General features: G+C 37.3%; 1 protein-coding gene across 5 annotated transcripts in view; it reads left to right on the plus strand.

Moving 5' to 3' along the window:
• The window catches only part of USP32 (ubiquitin specific peptidase 32), a 143,022-nt gene that overhangs the window by 100,520 nt on the left and 24,464 nt on the right, over nucleotides 1-18,038 (plus strand). For 3 of the 5 annotated variants that reach the window (XM_030536246.1, XM_030536249.1, XM_030536251.1), the window contains 8 exons: nucleotides 1,195-1,256; nucleotides 1,385-1,487; nucleotides 4,631-4,823; nucleotides 6,281-6,456; nucleotides 7,174-7,314; nucleotides 10,978-11,137; nucleotides 13,508-13,662; nucleotides 15,846-15,927. In XM_030536246.1, the coding sequence (XP_030392106.1) occupies nucleotides 1,195-1,256; nucleotides 1,385-1,487; nucleotides 4,631-4,823; nucleotides 6,281-6,456; nucleotides 7,174-7,314; nucleotides 10,978-11,137; nucleotides 13,508-13,662; nucleotides 15,846-15,927 (1,072 nt within the window). The remainder of the gene's footprint in view (nucleotides 1-1,194; nucleotides 1,257-1,384; nucleotides 1,488-4,630; nucleotides 4,824-6,280; nucleotides 6,457-7,173; nucleotides 7,315-10,977; nucleotides 11,138-13,507; nucleotides 13,663-15,845; nucleotides 15,928-18,038) is intronic. The other 2 variants (XM_030536248.1, XM_030536250.1) reach the window with 2 other exon arrangements.

Raw genomic sequence — 18,038 nt, forward strand, 5'->3', positions numbered from 1 at the left:
TGGGGCGGGGATTGTCTTTTACTGTGTGTAGCCAGTGCCAAGCATTGGGACTCCATTCTTAGTTACTACTTAGGTTTTACTGTAATAAACATGATTATTAATAATCAACGATATTAATTTAATGTGAAATTCATTAATAGACAAATGAATTTTGATAATACTATATTGGTATTGAAACTGAGTTACTTTCTCTCTGATTCTTTTCTCCCTCGTAACGTGGTGGCCAGGATTCTTCTGTTAAGCAACCCAGATAGCAGGTGTTAAAACTCTGCTGTAAGATGCTATGTTTGTAACCAATGCAACTAGCTTACTCTACAGAAGATAATCAGGGAGGTGGGACTGATTCATAAATGGAAGGGAGTTCTAGAATATAGATGTTTCTACAGGGAAACCTTAACTGCAGGCAAGCTTAGATAGAAAGCTTAGGCTGAGGCTTACTTTTTTGTTGTTGCCAACTAAAACATACACTAGTAGTGGGATAAACTGCAAATAGCATGAACTTTCTTTGGAGCAGGATGGCCACCCCTTTCTAAAGCCCTAACCAGTCACTGGGCGGAGAATTGAAGGCATGGATTCTAATTCTGGCTCTGTCACTGAATGGCCTTGGGCAAGTCCTCAGTTTCCTCATGTGCAAAATAGAAATCATATTTGCCCTCCTTTCTAAAGTACTTTCAGATCAGCAGAGGAAAAGACGTATAAGAGTGCTAAGCTAACTACTGTATTACCCAGCTGTCTTCTTTTCCTTTGTCAGGAATTAGGTTGGATTCGTTTATTAAAATTGGTTATAGTTTAGGGGTAAACGTTACTTTAGTTGGTGACTGGAACCTCAGTGTGTTTCCTTGTGTACAACAATGTCAGGAGAGAGTCCTTTTAAAAAAAAATAATTAGTTAACCCTTCCTTTTTCTTTCTGCCTTGGGCATCCAAGTTAGGACTTACCTTCAGCTAAATAATACAAATAGGATCCTGTAAATTTGGGAGTTGATATGGCTTTTAGTAACTTGCTTGACTAAAACCACATAAAAAAATACACTTAGCTTTGAATCTTGTGTTTAATTTGAAATGATCTATCACTATCCAAATGCTGTTTCTGAAAGATGTCTCTGTGTGAAAGATGCCCTTATTACTACTTACCTACTGTCTCATTGACAGTCTTACATCTTCTTGGTAAGATTTGCCTCCCTATCTCTCTGTAGGTGTGCCATATAGTTTTGGGTTTAAGACCTGCTACCCCAGAAGAGGAAGGACAAATTATTAGGTATGCATTTTATGGAAAAAAATGTTTGTTTCCACATTAACCGCCATTTTAGTACTTGGCATTTTTTTTAACTTCCATGTTTCAAGAAGTGTCTTTGATTGTATTGTTTTCTTAATTCTTGTATGTAGGGGTTGGTTAGAACGGGAAAGCAGATATGGTCTCCAGCCAGGGCACAACTGGTTTCTCATCGCAATGCAATGGTGGCAGCAGTGGAAAGAATATGTCAAATATGTAAGTTTGGCAGAATCTCATGTTAGCACACTGAGATATCAACATTTGATGTTCCATTTGTGCATGTGTTGATAAAACAGGAAAGGAAGAGCAAATGATTGCTTAATCAATTAACCAATGAGTAAATAAAAAAGAATGCTAGAAATTAAATATCCCTCATCCATTAGAGGAAGCAAATTGATTTAGAGAATCACTGTTGCATACTGAACTTTTCACTCAGATCCCATCAGGCTGTCATACTTATTCTGCATTTTCTTTCCCATCGTTGCGGCTTTTTAAGATAGTTGTCCATTGAGAGTCCTCTTGCCAATACACAGCCCTTTTGTTCTGTCTGATTTATTTGGTAATATCACAACCCAGTTGGCTTTTAACATAACTAATTATAATAATGGATGTGATTTTTTTTTGTGTGTGTGTGTGTCACAAATAATGCATTGTGCCTTTTCTGAATGAACTGAGGGGGGGTTTGATTTATATATGAATATCCTGATAAATAGCAATGATGGAGAAGAACAAGTCACCAGAGTATATGGTGTGATTTGGTTTTTTTTAAAAGGTATGTTACCAAAACCTCATGAAAATGAATTGAAATGAGGCTATGTTCCTTGAAGATTTAACCATAAAAGCATACAAATGAGACTTTCTTTGCTAGCTTGATACACATTGGGGGGAATCTACTTAAGACTTGTTTGACACCAGAATAAAAATTATTAGCAATTCACTCAACCACAAATGGAGAAAACTAAGTGAAGTAAGTTGCTCCTCAGAAGAGGAGGTATATTAATAGTTAGAAGAGGATGTCATATAAATAAAAATGTGACTTGGTTTATCAATGCAAAGATACTCCAAAGATTAGAAAGTGTGGACTGTTAGGGAGTGATTTAATTACAGTTGTTCCAACATGACAAGTTGGACAAATGTTGACTTAATGGACATTTTGGCTTGCTTGACATGCTGAGTAATTTAATCCTTTCTATAGTGTGATTTATTCAAATACATATAGGATTTCATACCTAATACCTTGCTTAACTCCAGCACTTCAAAGATTCGCTGTACAACATAGTGCAGTGGTCCCCAACCTTTTTGTCTAGCGGGTGCCAGACGAAGGACCGTGGTGGCGGTCGAGCGTCCTGGCCGGCAGTCGAGCATTGGCGGCATTTCGGCAGATACTCAACTGCCTGCAAGGACGCTTGCGCGGGCACCGCGTTTGGGACCGCTGACATAGTGGCTAACAGGCATCTGTACTTTGCTATCATGTAAAGAAAATATTAAAGAACAGCACAGGGCTCTACAGATTTATACAAGAGAATTATGTCATGGGCACTGTTATTTAGTTGAACATGTTACTTTTTTATGCTCATTTGACTTTATTTGATGTTGCTATAACACAAGCCAAGAAATTGCAAGTAAATCTTCTTCAGATGCAACTTTAAATGAGTCTCCCCCTTTTTCAGTCTTGTTGCAGTAGTGTTCATTACATAAATTTTCTTTTTGTTGAGGATGTAAGGACATGGCCCTCTTAAGCTCTGATTATTTCCCATTGTTTCTTCTGCTTTCTAACCTCTGAAGATTTCCTCTTGTGGCTATTATTTTTCTAAACTGGATGGGACTCTTTTCAAACTTTGTCAATACCTTTTTCTTAAGTGGGTAGATGTGTTGCTTTTGGATGACATGACGTCTCCCATTCATCTTGCTGTTTCTCCAGAGAGTGAGACAAGGAATCCAACCTTCGTGTCATTCGAAAAGATGTATAGCTGAGCCTCCAGGCATGACCATTCTATTTAGCTAACACAGTTTTTTCCTAGTGCTTGATGTTGAAAATTTTAGTGAAGCAGCATTTTATAATGTCCATAGTTTTATTTTTAGCCTAACTCTATTGCAGACAAGTAAGGAATGAAGTTAAATTTTCCTGAGAATTCTCTGTGGTTGTCTGGGTTGGTAGGAGAGCATTTTGCAGCTCGGGCTGAGGCATAGTGAACTTTATATTTTGAAACTGTTACCAAGAATTAAAATTGTCCGTATTTTTTTCTTGTAAATGATTGTTTTTTACCACAGAGTAGGGAAGTTTAACATACATTTAAACAACTCCACTTGAAACCTTTCCAGAAATCCAACTGAAACCTAAATTGATTTATATTGAACAAGTATCAGTTAAAATCTACAGTTAAATTAGTGTAGGCTCAAAGTGCATCCATTATAGAGCCATAAAACTATGGACTTCTCCTAGTTTTCCATGGCTGCTAATTGAAACACTCTGCCATAGTAACCTACTTTTTTCCTATACGAATTTCTCCATTATGGTCTCAAAATAGTTCTAATTTGTTCCTTCACTGGTTGCTTTTTCCCAGCATCTTATGATATTAGAGTATAATTGAAATTATTAAAATCTGAACTGAACCTTCAAAATGGAAAACATCTAAAGACAGCAGTGGCTAAGAAGCTCACCTGAGATGTAGACAAGCTTGGATTCAAACAGAGTAGAAACTTGAACCTGGGTTTCCCACATCCCAGATGTGTCTTAATCCCTGAGCTATGGTCTATTCTTGGCCAGTCTCTCCTTTTTTATGGAAAATTTTGAAAAGTTTATGGTGCGTCCCAGTGTGGACCAGGAAAATGTATTCATCTCGAAAACGTTGACAGGAAAAGAAAACCGTTTCCTGCCCAGTTGTAGGTGTGAGGAAAGTATGCATAACTCGTGCCATGCCTGCTCAGCCCAGTGGACTTAGCTGTCACTTTCAGAAGCCCTACATTTATTCCGAGCCCCCCAGCCCCTCCAATAGAGAGAACTTCTACAACCAATTATCAATTAGATCTTAAAATGTTTATAGCAGATAACTGTAGCTGCTTAAAAACATGCCATTTCCAGGTTCTTCAACAGAACAAAGCAGTCTTACCTGTTTTATAGTTGTCTGTAACATGCATCAATATAGTATACAAATACTTATTCTGGTGATTTGGATGGTGAATAGCTGTTATCCTCATTCTGTAGATGGGTAAATATCTTTTTATAGAACATTTTGAAATCCTTAAAAGTAATGTTGGTACTATGTATGCTGGTGTATTAATTCTGTACATGAGTGATTTTAAATTTCCAGTTTTATGTTGGCCAATAGTTGACCTTTCTCTTTCTCTAACAATTATAGGATGCTAACCCTGTTGTGATAGAACCTTCATCTGTCTTGAGTGGAGGTAAGAATTCACTCGTAGCTGCTGCAATCCATACATCAGAACAGAGAGAAGACAAAACAGGAGGTCTAAATTACTTCTCTGTCACAGAAGAAAAGTTTTCAGATAATATTTCTACTGCATCAGAAGCCTCAGAGACTACTAGCAGCAGTAAGCATAAAATCTTGTTCCCATACAGGTTTAATCTAGGATGGGTGTCGAGGGATCTGAATATTACATGGGTTCCTCCAGACTAAAAGGTTGCAAGATTGAAGTTAAAAAAATGAGCTGGGTTTGGACTGTTGGTATAACAGTGCATTTGAGTCTATTTGGCAGGTAAAAGAGGACAGGATTATTTAAACAACACATTTCTCCGTATATGCTATTAATTATGCTCAACATTGTTTTCATCATCATCTCATCATTGTAATTTTCCAAAATATTTTTTTCTGTTTCCCATAAAGTTCTGTCTGTCCTCACGCAATGATCTGCCCTCAGATCATTTTCCCTGTGAAGGGGAAAGGAGCAGAAAAAGACTCAGAGGCATTAAAAATATAGGACAATATATGTGTTAATTTTAGGTTCTGTAGGAACTGAAATAATTTGTTACAAAAATTCCTGTAGCAATATCATAACAGTATGTCTCCCCGCTAAAGTAAAAATCTCCAGAGTTAGGATAAGCCTTTGTCTAGCTTGAACAAAATCTTTTCAGGCTAGTGCGACCCTGTGCCAGCTGCCAAGCTAAACTGACTCTTTAAAAGCCCGGGCAAGCTGTATACCTCAAGTCCTTCCCCACTACTTAACTCCAGCCAATCAAACAATCACTCAAAGTGATGCTCTACTCTTGCTTTTTTAGGGACCATCTCAGAGTAACCTATTGTCCTCTCCTTTCTCCCTGCTCCTTTCTCCCTGCTTCAATGTTACCAATCCAGCTGCAGAAAAAATTCTGCCATCTTGTTGGTGGCAAAATCTTGACAGATTTTCTTTCTTGAAAGCTAACTGAATTTTATTTGGTATTCAAGAATAGGATGGTTACATATACTGTATTCTCTGGACCAGAACAACCTACCTTTTTCCTCATGCTGGAGCCACCCACAGCTGCATGTTTCACAGTTAATAAAGCCAACTGCTTGCTTGTGATTGTGGGCCCAGAAGCCAATCCTCATTATTTCTATATTATATTATTCAGCCAGTAGGTGGTTCTGTATGAATACAGGCACTTGCCTTGTTCAGGGCCATGAATGTAACAGCATTACTGTGCATGTCTCTGTCCCTGTTACTCTTTATGCACAGGGAAAAATTGTGGAACACAGATGTCGGTTACCATACACACAACTAGGTAACAGCATACCTGAACTGCCCAGAAACTGGTATTTGTATGCCCAACTATTAACTTGGGAATACAGTTATCTTACACTCAAGTTCCTATTTTCAGATACAAATGCATGTTTTGTGCTCTGTTATCTGGATCCATTTATATATCTTTGGTGCAATTCAAGTACTATTTGAGGGACACTTTTCCCACAGTCTTAACGCAGAAGTTTATCCCTATTTTCTAATTGACGTGCTCTTGTTTATAGGATATAATTTAAACTAAAATTGAGACACAATACTCATTTCTTCTACAGGTTTTCTTTACTCTAGCACTTCAGCAGCCGATATATGTTTTGCTAGGCAGCATAACACTTCGGACAATAATAATCAGTGTTTGCTTGGATCCAGTGGAAATGTATTGCTACAACTTAATCCGCAAAGACCAGGAGCTATTGATAACCAACCACTAGTAACACAAGAACCAGTGAAGGTGAGTGTGACTGACCTATGGAAATTCAGGAAAATGTTTTATAAATCTTTATCTCAATTTTCTAGCTGTAAAAACTTTATTTATTTAGATAATTAGGCAATAGGGCAAAACTAGCACTCAATTATTGCTTAATTTCTAGTTTAATATTGCTTGGCACAATTTTGTTAGCCACAGAACAAAAAATTTAATATTGTCTACCATTTGCGGTGTAGTAATCTGTGTTCTGACTTTTACTACAGAAATTATTTTGCTTTTTATTTAAAGGGCCACTGTGAAATAATTTCCAGTAGGGAAAAGGTGCAACTGTGTTAAGTGGCTTTCCAAAATATAGTAAAACAGGTGGAAATGTTTTCATAAAAAAACGTTTAAAAAATTATATTGAAAACAGTTTTGTAAACTGACCAGTCTAGTTTCACTGTTCAAGTTGAGTGAAATGCAAACAGTTAACAGTATAAATGTTGAAACATAAATAATAATAATCTGATGGTAGTAATAAAAAAATTGGGGAAAATAGGAACTTAATCTTGTCCCTTTTAGAGAAGTATTCAATAGTAAAATATTAAATACTTTCTTCCAGTATGAAAAACAAGTGGTAATTGCCACTTGCTAGCATATTTAAATAATTAAAACATGTTCTAGTATTCATGAGCTGAAATCTTCGCAGCTGTGGGCTATTTTCTCCATTTAAGACCTGTCACTACCCTTTTTTGTTTAAAGGCTGCATCATTAACACTGGAAGGCGGACGATTAAAACGATCTCCACATCTGATTGAAGGGAGGGATTATAAAATGGTACCAGAACCAGTATGGAGAGCCCTTTACCACTGGTATGGGGCAAACCTGGCATTACCTAGACCAGTAAGTAATGAATATAGTCACTGTTTATTTGGGACAGACTCTGAAGTCATGTATGCTAACAATCCTGCCTGTGCCTAAACATCCACTTATTGATCTACTCCTCTGGAGCAAGTCTCACAATGTTAATTGGTTAAAGAACAGTTTCAGAGTTAATCAGAAATGTTATTCCCTCTAGATTTTCTCTGCATTTCAACTTTGCTTCCATCAGCCAACCTATGGCTATAATTATCTTTCCATAAGTTATTTCAAGGGGATGTGAAATGGGAGATGGGTGTAAGCTGTTCTCACTTCAGAGGCTCCACCTACCTTCTCTACAGTGATCCACGTTGTCTACAGTTAGATCTCCTGGGGATGTTTTATTTTGCTGCAGCACCCAAGAAATCCTAATTAGAGTTAGGAGGCTTCACTGTGGTAGGCACTGTAAAATGCCTGGGAACACATGACCGCTGCCTTGAAGAGTTTGTAATTCTTCTTAGCCAGCCGATGCAATCATGCTGTTCTATGTCATACTCCTGATTTTTTTTTGTTCCTATGAATGTTCACAGTATTATGCAACGTGAAAATCTGAATGTCACGTTTTATATGAAATCTAATTAAAATTAAGAATAAACCACCTATTTTTTAGATAGCGCCTGCCTAAATTGCTACTATTTTGTGTGTGTTAGAATCTGATTCTAAATCCTCACTGGAGCCATTAGGTGCTGATGCAATATAAATAATGCTTTGTATTTTGAACAGATCCTGTACCCAGAGTTCACTATCAGGTCTTACCTTTTTTTATGTGCCATGTTAACTGCTGACATTGTAGAAGTTGCTTTGTTCCATCAATGTTTATTCTTACTGAACAATAATTGCCTATTTCTTTTAAATTAACAACCATTACAAATTTTACTTGTCTTAATTCTCCCTCTTCCTAATGTACAACCCCAATCATTCTTCCATCAAGCCTGATAGCATAGCCGTTTCTCAGCAAAGACTTGATAGAGGAGGGCTGTAGTGAGCTTTCACATTACTTAGGCAGTTACCTTTACAAACATACTATAGTATGATTATTAAGAAGCATTATAAATGATTAAACCAAGATACTCTTTCTCCAGATGAAAACAACAAGATGTCTTTTATGAATTGGTGTCATGATGAATCAGTGCACATGGAATTCTTATTGCATGTGTTCACTTACTAACTTGCAGTAGAAAGCTTGTTACTTAGTAATGGGTCTCTTACTCGGCAAGATGCTCCTGGATCTGTTTTTTAAATGTTTTCCAAATGTAATCTTAAACGGAGGAGAAAGTGAAGATGTGTTTGTAAATATCAGTGGCATTTACTATATTCAAACATAGCAGTTTCTAAACAATTAAATTCTGCCTTGTCTCTTAAGGTCACTTTTACTTTCAAATTTAGATAGGGACATAGGACTGGAAGGGACTTCCTGGGTCCTCTGATCCAGCCCCATGCTATCTAAAACTGCCTACCTTAGATAGAATGCCGTATAAGTGGATTATGTTGACTCTCTTGTATCCTATTGAGTGACTTCTTAGCAATAGCTACATAGCCAAAGTATTCAGAGCTATTCTGAAACAGAAATGAATGAGAATATTTACTGTTAAAATACACAATTGTCTCCTTTTAGCTACTGCACAGTGTGTGTCTGTGTGTGTGTGTTATATATATATGTATGTGTGTGTATGTATGTATGTGTGTGTATGTATGTATGTGTGTGTATGTATATATGTGTGTGTATGTATATATGTGTATATATACAATATATATAAAAAGTATGGCATTACAAAATGACTTCTAACAGCTCATACTGTTAGTGTTGTATTATGCAGTCTAACTATGGCATATATGAATTATTAATCTGAATGTATCAAAAACTGATGAAAGCAAGATCAAGAGAAATTAAGCAAGATTTATTAATTTGAAGGAATTTAAAACTTTCTTTCAATTCTGTTGACATTGCAGATTCCTTACAGTGATCTTTAAGTCACTTCTAGTCAGACATGTGGACTATACTAGATCAATTTAAGAGGAAGGGTTTCAAAGCCAAGTGCTCAACTGCCAGTGAAACTGAAGCTAAAAGCGTTGGAAAGGGCATTGTGTTGCTGTAGTTCTTCTTTTGTAGAAGACATAAAATTGGCCTCATGATCCTGGAGTTAGAAGTTCCTTAGTGCTTTCGTTTAAGAGCAGAGATGTGAATCTGTCTCCCGCCCCAAAATGCATCATTCTGTGAAGTCCACATCTAAAAATCTGCCCTCCTGCTTCTGGTGGATACACGGTTTGTCACTACTGGTTCTGAACTCTTGTGTAAAAGTGCTGTGCATTGCTTAACCAGTACTAGGTTTTGCCACAGAAATGACTGTATTTCGTGGGTGACGTGAATCCTGTGCAGCCCTGGAGCCTTAAAATAACGCCTGTCCTTCAAGATGTTTTCTTTTATAGGAACTCAGTATTGCTCACCCTGCTGGTCAGATAGGATCTTATAATTCAAGGACTGTTTGTGTATAGTGTAAAATTGATTTAGTAAACTTCATAGCATTAGGGGGTCCATTTAGATGAAAGCAACTATGTACAATAATCCTTAGTATTTTAAATGTTTTGTTTCTGACCAGATTTTTAAACCGTTTTCTTTTAGGATTTTTTTTTAAATACTTAATGTTACGGCTAGTGAGCAGTGTTGGTTGTAAGAGTTTATACAATTGTCTGATGATCTATGATGGTGGCAGTTATTTTACAGTACAACCATATTGACTCCTATTGTCCCCCTGTCACATGATCTCCATGGAAACAAACACCTCTTGTAGATTAGAAAAGGCCTCAGCATTTTACACACAACTCAGACTAACATACTTGAGCATTTCACTGCCATGTTTGAAGAGACATCTGTCACGGTTTCAAGGTAACTGCACCTGTACTCCCCTTCTAAGATCGCTTGAGGGCACCCACTTACAGGTTTCTAGCTCCCAGCCATTACCTCTCTTGTGCAGAGACCCTCATCTCACTTCCTCCTGTCCAGGTGTTCTTTAAGGCTGCACAGTTCCCTGCCTACGCTGTGATATCCCCAGCAAGCCAGACTTTCTAAAAGGCCAGCATATGCGGTTTGCTCTCTTCAGAAGCTGTGATAAGTGTATTGCCTGCAGTTACAAGTTAACACACTGCTTCTAACCAAGAACATTTATTCTTAAGTTGAAAACATATTAAAACAATAAAAGAACCTACATACATGCTAAAGAGCTTTAGCAGAGGTCACCCCCGACTCTAACCTCGAGCTCTGGTTGGTAGCAGTTCTTCAGAACCCAAAACTGGATTTTTCAAGTTCATAGCTTGTCTCAGATTCAGAACCAGAACCCAGAGTGGTCAGTTTCAGCTGTTTCTTTGTATTGCTTGGGACTTTGATCTCAACTCTAGGAAACAGGTAATCAGCAGACAATGACCCACTTCTCAGGGAGTATCTTCCAAAGACTGAGTTTTTGCATTAACCTCCCCAGGAAATTCACTGAAGACATGTGGTCCCAAAAGTCCATTCTTGTCTGACACATTTTCAGTATAGTCCTTTGCTCTCCCAGGCCTCAGATCACATCTGCCCCCTACAGAGGTTCATTTTAGACTTCCTGAAGACTCAGAAGGGAAGTCTCTGAAATTTTCTTTAAATGTCTTCACTAGGTGATCAAAAACAGCAAAACTGGCGTCGCTGAACTAGAGTTATTTCCTCGCTATCTGCTCTTTCTGAGACAGCAACCTGCCACTCGAACGCAGCAATCGAACATCTGGGTGAATATGGGTATGATGAGCCTGAGAATGTTTCCTCATCATTTACCTAGAGGTAACTTAAGAATGCAGCAAGAACACAACTGTGCAGTTTCTAAAGAGCGAGACCCAGGTCAATAGAAGCTTGCTGCCACTGTGCTTATACATCTTCTAATCGATTGTAAAGCAGAATAAAGTTTTACCAATCACTCAAAGAGCTTTTATCAAGATGTTGTGCAAAAGGAAGAGGCTAAGGGCATTTTCAGTTTTTAAGTGAGTTCACTTGCATAGTTATTAAACATATTTCAGATTGGTGATGTGAGAGTGGGAAATGAGCACTGCTTAAAAGAAACGGCTGGGGAAAGCCATCTTATTTTCCTCATCTGCAGTCTGTGTAGTTATAGAATATTTATATCTGAATTTATTTTAGATCAGCCCCTAACATACAATACTACACTGTAATAAATCACCGGTGTTCATCCAGCTGCTGGTTCACACTTCACAGTGAACTATGAGTGGTTCTGAGTTAACCAGGTAATTAGTCTCTAAGACACATATTTAACACTTGATAAGAAATGATTGGGCAAGTGAAATGTGAAGTCTTCTACTTGATACAATTTGCAAACGCAGGCTACATTTGTGCAAGAGGATGGAAATACATACAGATGAGATTAGTGGAAAATCTAGATTTCTGCTAACACCCCATAATTACAATCTCTATTCTCATTTTAAGATTACACTGGTCCTGGACCCTAAGCGTGTAGCCTTTAGTTTCATAATATTTTACAGGCAGGTTGAGAAGGCATTATAGAGGTCTGATTTTCAGTTATCAGGTTTGTATACACAATTGCATACCTAGCTACTACAGTTTGTGTCTGAGCAGATCTCCAGTGTTGCAGTGCGGTGTGGCAGGAGATGCACGAATTGAGATTTACATGCACCTGTGTATTAGTGTATGTATAGATACAAACAGGACTGGTCACTGGAAATCAGAACTGGGAAGGACATTGACCTTTTTAGTCAATTTCTATTTAAAACTCACGCAGATGCTTGATTTTTCACTGCTTTGACAAATTCTATAAAATATGATAATACTACAATCCTAAAATTTTGTATTATTAGTGGCTGCCTGCTTGATCAAGTTGCGCTATAGAAACCGCCTAGTACCCAAAAACATTTTTTACTACTTAACTTTATATAATGAAAACTGCTCTGTTTGGTACCTAAACATTTCTAATTCAAATACATTGGTTCTTCTGATATACCAAATTTAATCTTGATTTGGAATTATTTTGCTCTGCACTAATTATTTGTTCAATCAAATATTAATCTTTGAGTTTTTTTAAATATGCTTTCTTGCTGTAATCTTACAACTAATCCTCTCATCTTTAATTGCAGAAAATGCTTTGTGTTTTTTAAGAAATTGTAGTCCTTTGCTTGGTATTTTAAGGTAAAACGGATGCTTTGCTGATTTATAAAATGATTGTGGTTTAGTTTTGCTCCTCAGTGCCATAGCATGTAGTGTCATTGCATATCATAATGCTGTTTATTGGGCTCTTTCAATCTTTTGACAACTGAACTGTAACTATACTGCTCCTTCAGCTGACTTAAAGTAATACAGCTGTTCAGTCAGGGTATGCACTGAAGGAAAAATGTTTTAATTTTAAACTGAAAAAGCCCCAGAAAAATAAAAAATGTCACATTGGACTCATTTTTTCAAACCCGATATTTGCAAGTACATTATCCGAAGATGAGCTAGATATAGAATACTGCAAATAACATTTTTAACTTGACAGACATATATCTGAGTGAATGTTGAGAAACTGTGTTGAATTTCTAGGCATCTTTCCAGAATGTGTTATGCAGCCCTTGAATGTTAGAGAGTAATCCAGTTCTGAAGCTTCTAGATTGATTGATTAAATCTCCATAGAAGTGCTGCTTCCCAGAAGAGAACAGTGAAACTGATATTTTTTTCACATTTTTTCTTTATGTATAATAAACTTTCTACGAATAGGTTTCATGAAGGAATTTTTTTTATGTTTAATTAAAAAACAAAACAAAACATCTACTTCTTGCCTTTCATATCTTGTCTTTTAAAGAAACAGATCAGATCAGTTTTGCTACTTCACAGTATGGTTGTAATTATTGTAGTATAGTTTGTAAAAGTAATGAAGTCTTCCCAATGACAGCCTCTCTAGTATGCTCTGCTATTAGCAAGCAGAGAGGGAGAGATTGCTGCTTGTGGTAATTTTGGATGAAAGTCATACTGTGTTTTTTGTGTGGGAAGTTTCCCAAGGGTTAATATTTATTAAGATTGCAGTATGGCTGATATATTTATTTGAATGTGTATATTGTAGAATAACCTTATTAAACTCATCTGCCTATTACTGTATGTACAGATGTGTGTTATGAACATTTTGGCCTTTTTCTTGTGATTGTGAAACAGGGAATGTACCTTCTCCCAGTGCTCCCTTAAAACGAGTGTTGGCTTACACAGGCTGCTTTAGTCGGATGCAAACTATTAAAGAGATACATGAATATCTGTCCCAGAGGCTACGTATAAAAGAGGAGGATATGCGACTGTGGTTATACAATAGTGAGGTAACTTAACCTTTAAGGACTTTAAATGTTGTGTATATCTTCACTCTTCAGAAAACTGCTAAACACACAAATTCAGAGATGCATGTGCTGTAGCTACTATTTACACACCTTGGTCAGAAAAAATTTGGGCCAGAATGTTTGTGATACTAAAGACTTTTATCCACCACCTGCATGTTAGTTTTCATATGTGCTCCCAGCTGTGAAATTAGAATCTTTCGATTTGCTTGGTGAAGTATGTGGCAAATTTTTCTTTGTAAAACTGATATTAATTTTTATATATCCTGGTTTTCTTTCTGATGTAATTACAACTCAGCCCTCTTCTGCTGAATTTTTAGAGCTAATTTGTAGCATCATAGCACCCACTATGAAGGTAAATTAAAAACTTTGTTTCCTTCAGATGCAGCTTGTTATGGGTAGATTGTCTGTTTGGATATGCCAGCAGCCATCCAGGAACCATTCTTTCTTCATGTGTTTGCATTTTAAATTATTTTAATATACAAATCATAATATACACGGGTGTTGATAGTAAAGTGAAATTAGTGCGTTGCAGAACGTTACTGTTAGAATGTCACTGAAGAATTAAAATAGTTGATGCAATGACGAACATAGTTTGCCCTGATATACAATGTCTGCAAATTTATTGTAATCATTTCAGTGAACTCAGTTCTTCACAGCTGTGTTCAGATATAGTGAAATTTTGTAATGCAGAAAAATCCACACTAGCCATTTGCACTAGGACTATGTCTCCCCAAAGGGACCTACCATTACACACACTATGATCGCTTTCATAGTAGATGATGTTAGATATGGAGATCCTCATGTAGCTATATGCTTATGAGGAATAGAAGAAACCATGACAGTCACCATAAGAAATGTCCCAGGAAATTAACAACTATGCCTAATGGTGTATACAGCATTTCTGCACTGATTTATTATTCTGATTGGAGAGAACTACCTTCGTTAGCTTTGTGTAGTATTTGTCCATTCACTTAAAACTCTGGAATAGGCAGAAGAATAGAATTGAGTCTTTGGCTAAAAGCGGCTGTTTGTCATTTGGTATCTCAAGTGAGTGTCTGAAAAAGGAATTACTGGGGGGCTTATTGCCTGTTGCCACATTTCACATAGGAATCAAGCCAACCCAAAATTTGGAGACTACTGTTGAAAAAGATGACTTCTTTTTCACTGAATAACATCCTAAATGTTTAATCTGTTTATGTGGCTTTTCTACAGATTTCACTGGTAAAAATAAAAGCAGACCGAAACCAAATGTGCTTCATGCTGGTCCTGTTTTGTAAATCACAGATAATTAGGGAAGATAAAAATGGAGGGGGAGTCAGAATTTAATAGACATTTAATAAACAGCATAATATAATGGCTCATATTCAAAAGAAAAAAGATTTTCCTGAATAAGAGACTGTATAAGTCAATGGTGCCATAGTGTATCCTTAGAATTTACCTATTTACTTGCACACCTATTTACTTACTGGGAGAAAGCCGACAGGTGCTTGAGGGAAAGCCGACAAGTGCGGAGGAGCACGTGGTTCAGACATCCCTTAAGGGAGGATTTATAAATGGAGTTGCCCTATTTCCTAATAAGGAGGAGAGGATGGAAGATGATAAAACTTCTGAGGACCACATGTTGAAGTCAAATCAGCTCTAGGAAGCCAGCGAATTAGTGAATAGTTAATCTAGGGGAAGATTTTGAAAAGTGCCGAAAGGATTTAGGAGCACTAGTTCCATTCATAGTCAATGATGTTCTCTTAAATCCCTTAGGCATTTGTGAAAAACTCACCTTTGGCTGCAACTTGGAATTTGAAATAATTTACCTTAGCTAGATGTCGTCTTTTCCTGGTTTGCTTTTTCATGGACAATGTTGTTCTTGCCCATGACCCTTAAAACCTACTCTTGATTATGAATTAGCTAGGGTTTCATCCAGTATGCCACTATCCCCATTATAAAGAAAAAACATACATAGCTTTAAGTTTTATCTAAAAAGCCAGTGGATACTTTTGGAGATGCAAGTAAGTAGCTCTGTTTAATTAATGTATACAAGTAGGAACTGGTAACCAACTTATATCCTGAAATAACTAGTACTCTGAGTCCTGTTACTTTAAGATTAAAATTTAAATTAGCCTCCAATTTTTTTTAAGAACTAAAAATAAACAGTAATTTTTTCTTTGCAGAACTATCTTACTCTTCTGGATGATGAGGATCATATGTTAGAATACCTGAAAATCCAAGATGAGCAGCACTTAGTAATAGAAGGTATAAAACTGGATAATGGAGATTTATTAGTTTGTGCATTAAGATCAACAGATATATTTTAGACAAATATATAATTTTTCTATATCAAACATATGCAGTGCTTTGGGAGCAAAACATATACATCCCTTATATAATAATTGGCTTACAAGGAAAATCTCAGGAACGGTCCACAATGCTTACAATGGTAATTAAGAGCAAAGCACCCTCCAACTCCTAAAAAAAAACAAACAGAAAAGCTTTTATTTACAAAGGTTTGCGAGAATGCACTCTGTGACACTTCAGTATATTTAGAAAGCAGCAGATCGTGAAATAGCACTGCATGTTTCAGTCCCTAATGGGTTAGGTTTTAAACTTTTTTGGTGCAGGCATTGTGTCGTCTTCTGTCTTTCAAAAGCACCTGGCGCACATTGGGTGTCAGGCTGTCTGTAGTGGCTCACGAACGTGTGTGCCAACCTCAGGGCTGACTGTTACAAACCAAGGCACAAACCCCAAATTTTAGATTTCACCAACCAAGTATCAAGTGTGAGCTCCACAAGCACTATAACAACCTTAATATGGAGTCACCGACCATCTCCTTGGGCACTCTGGTCTAACTTGCCACCCAGATGCCTGTCATTGTGATAGATAGTCCCTTAAACCAAAAATTACAACAATATTCCAGTTATATCCAGTCTCAATGGACCAGTCACTTACCCCTGGTTAATTGTACCTTCGATCTCTCACCAAAGATTGTAACCAATCCTGTAGTAAACCAGCTAAAGATTTATGAACTAGAATAAATAAATGAGTTACTTACAAGATTAAAGTAGATAAACATACACACACAAATGAGTTACAGTCTTAGGTTTCAAAAGGTATTAGAAGCTACTGTAATGTGCAAGCTCTGTATGTCCTTTAGGACTAACACAAGCTAAGCAGCTTGGGGAACCTCTTGCTTATGCTTAAAAATACTGCCTTCTCCAAGTTCCAGCCAGCGTGTGATGACCATTGCTTTTTGACAGGGATTTTCATTCCCTTCCCCCAGATTTCAAGCTGTGATGCAGTGAGTGTTTGTGCATGTCCCTGCTTCATGGGTGTGGGGAGAACAATCAACAAAGTCTTTTGTCCATTGATGTTCCACAGTGGTTTGTCTGGTGTCCATAGGCCTCCTTTTGTTGGGCAGGAGATGATACCTCTTGTTATTAATTAGTATTTCACACTTGGTAATGCTTCTGTCCTGACTGTGGGAGTTTCCAGTTTCTTAGCAAACACTTTTATCGTTACAGAGCAAACACTTAAATATTACCTTATAACATGGGATACAAATACTATAAGTGAGATTAATGCATCCAGTGACTCTCAAGCATTTCATAAAGTCCAAACACTAAACACATCTCTAAATCTAATTCCTATTTTCATAATACTAACACAAAGGTGAGCCAGACTGGTTTCCAGCTAAACATTTTCAATCTTTAGTGAGGCCTAGGGGCATTGGCAGGATCTGGCACCTGGTCTGCCAGCATCACACTAACCATTACTGGAAACAACAGTTAAAAATGAGTGGCCTTTGTCAATTGCAGAAAGACATATAGATTTGTGACCTTTCAGCTAATTTAATGCCAGACTTTTGAGCTTCCCCCTTAAATTTGGGAACAAATTAAGTACAAACTTACTCCAGCCTGCTATTGGCCTCAAGCCTTGCATTAGTACTGATTATAATGTCATAAAAATCTTTTTAAAAGTAAACTTTTGAACAAAAATGATGCTAGGTATGTTGCACTCAGAAAACCACGTCTGGTGTTACTCTTTGGATCTGTCTACGGTGCAGATAAAAACTCCAGGCTGGCCCGGCTCATGGGGCTCAGGCAATGGGACTGTTTCATTCTAGTGTAAACTTCCAAGCTCGGGGACCCTCCCACCTCTCAGGGTCCTAGAGATTGGCCTCCAGCCCACACCTGGAAGGCTACACTGCAATTAAACACTCCCTGAGCCCAGTCAGCTGGCACAGGCCAGGTGTCTAATTGCAGTATAGACACACCTCCTGTGAACATGTTTAACTTACTTTTGGGTAAGAATGTGGAGTTTTGTGGCTTAAAATTTGATGAATACTTGATGACTAAGTGGCCAAATTA

The sequence above is a fragment of the Gopherus evgoodei genome, chromosome 17 (assembly GCF_007399415.2).
Source record: "Gopherus evgoodei ecotype Sinaloan lineage chromosome 17, rGopEvg1_v1.p, whole genome shotgun sequence".
Lineage (NCBI taxonomy): Eukaryota > Metazoa > Chordata > Testudines > Testudinidae > Gopherus > Gopherus evgoodei.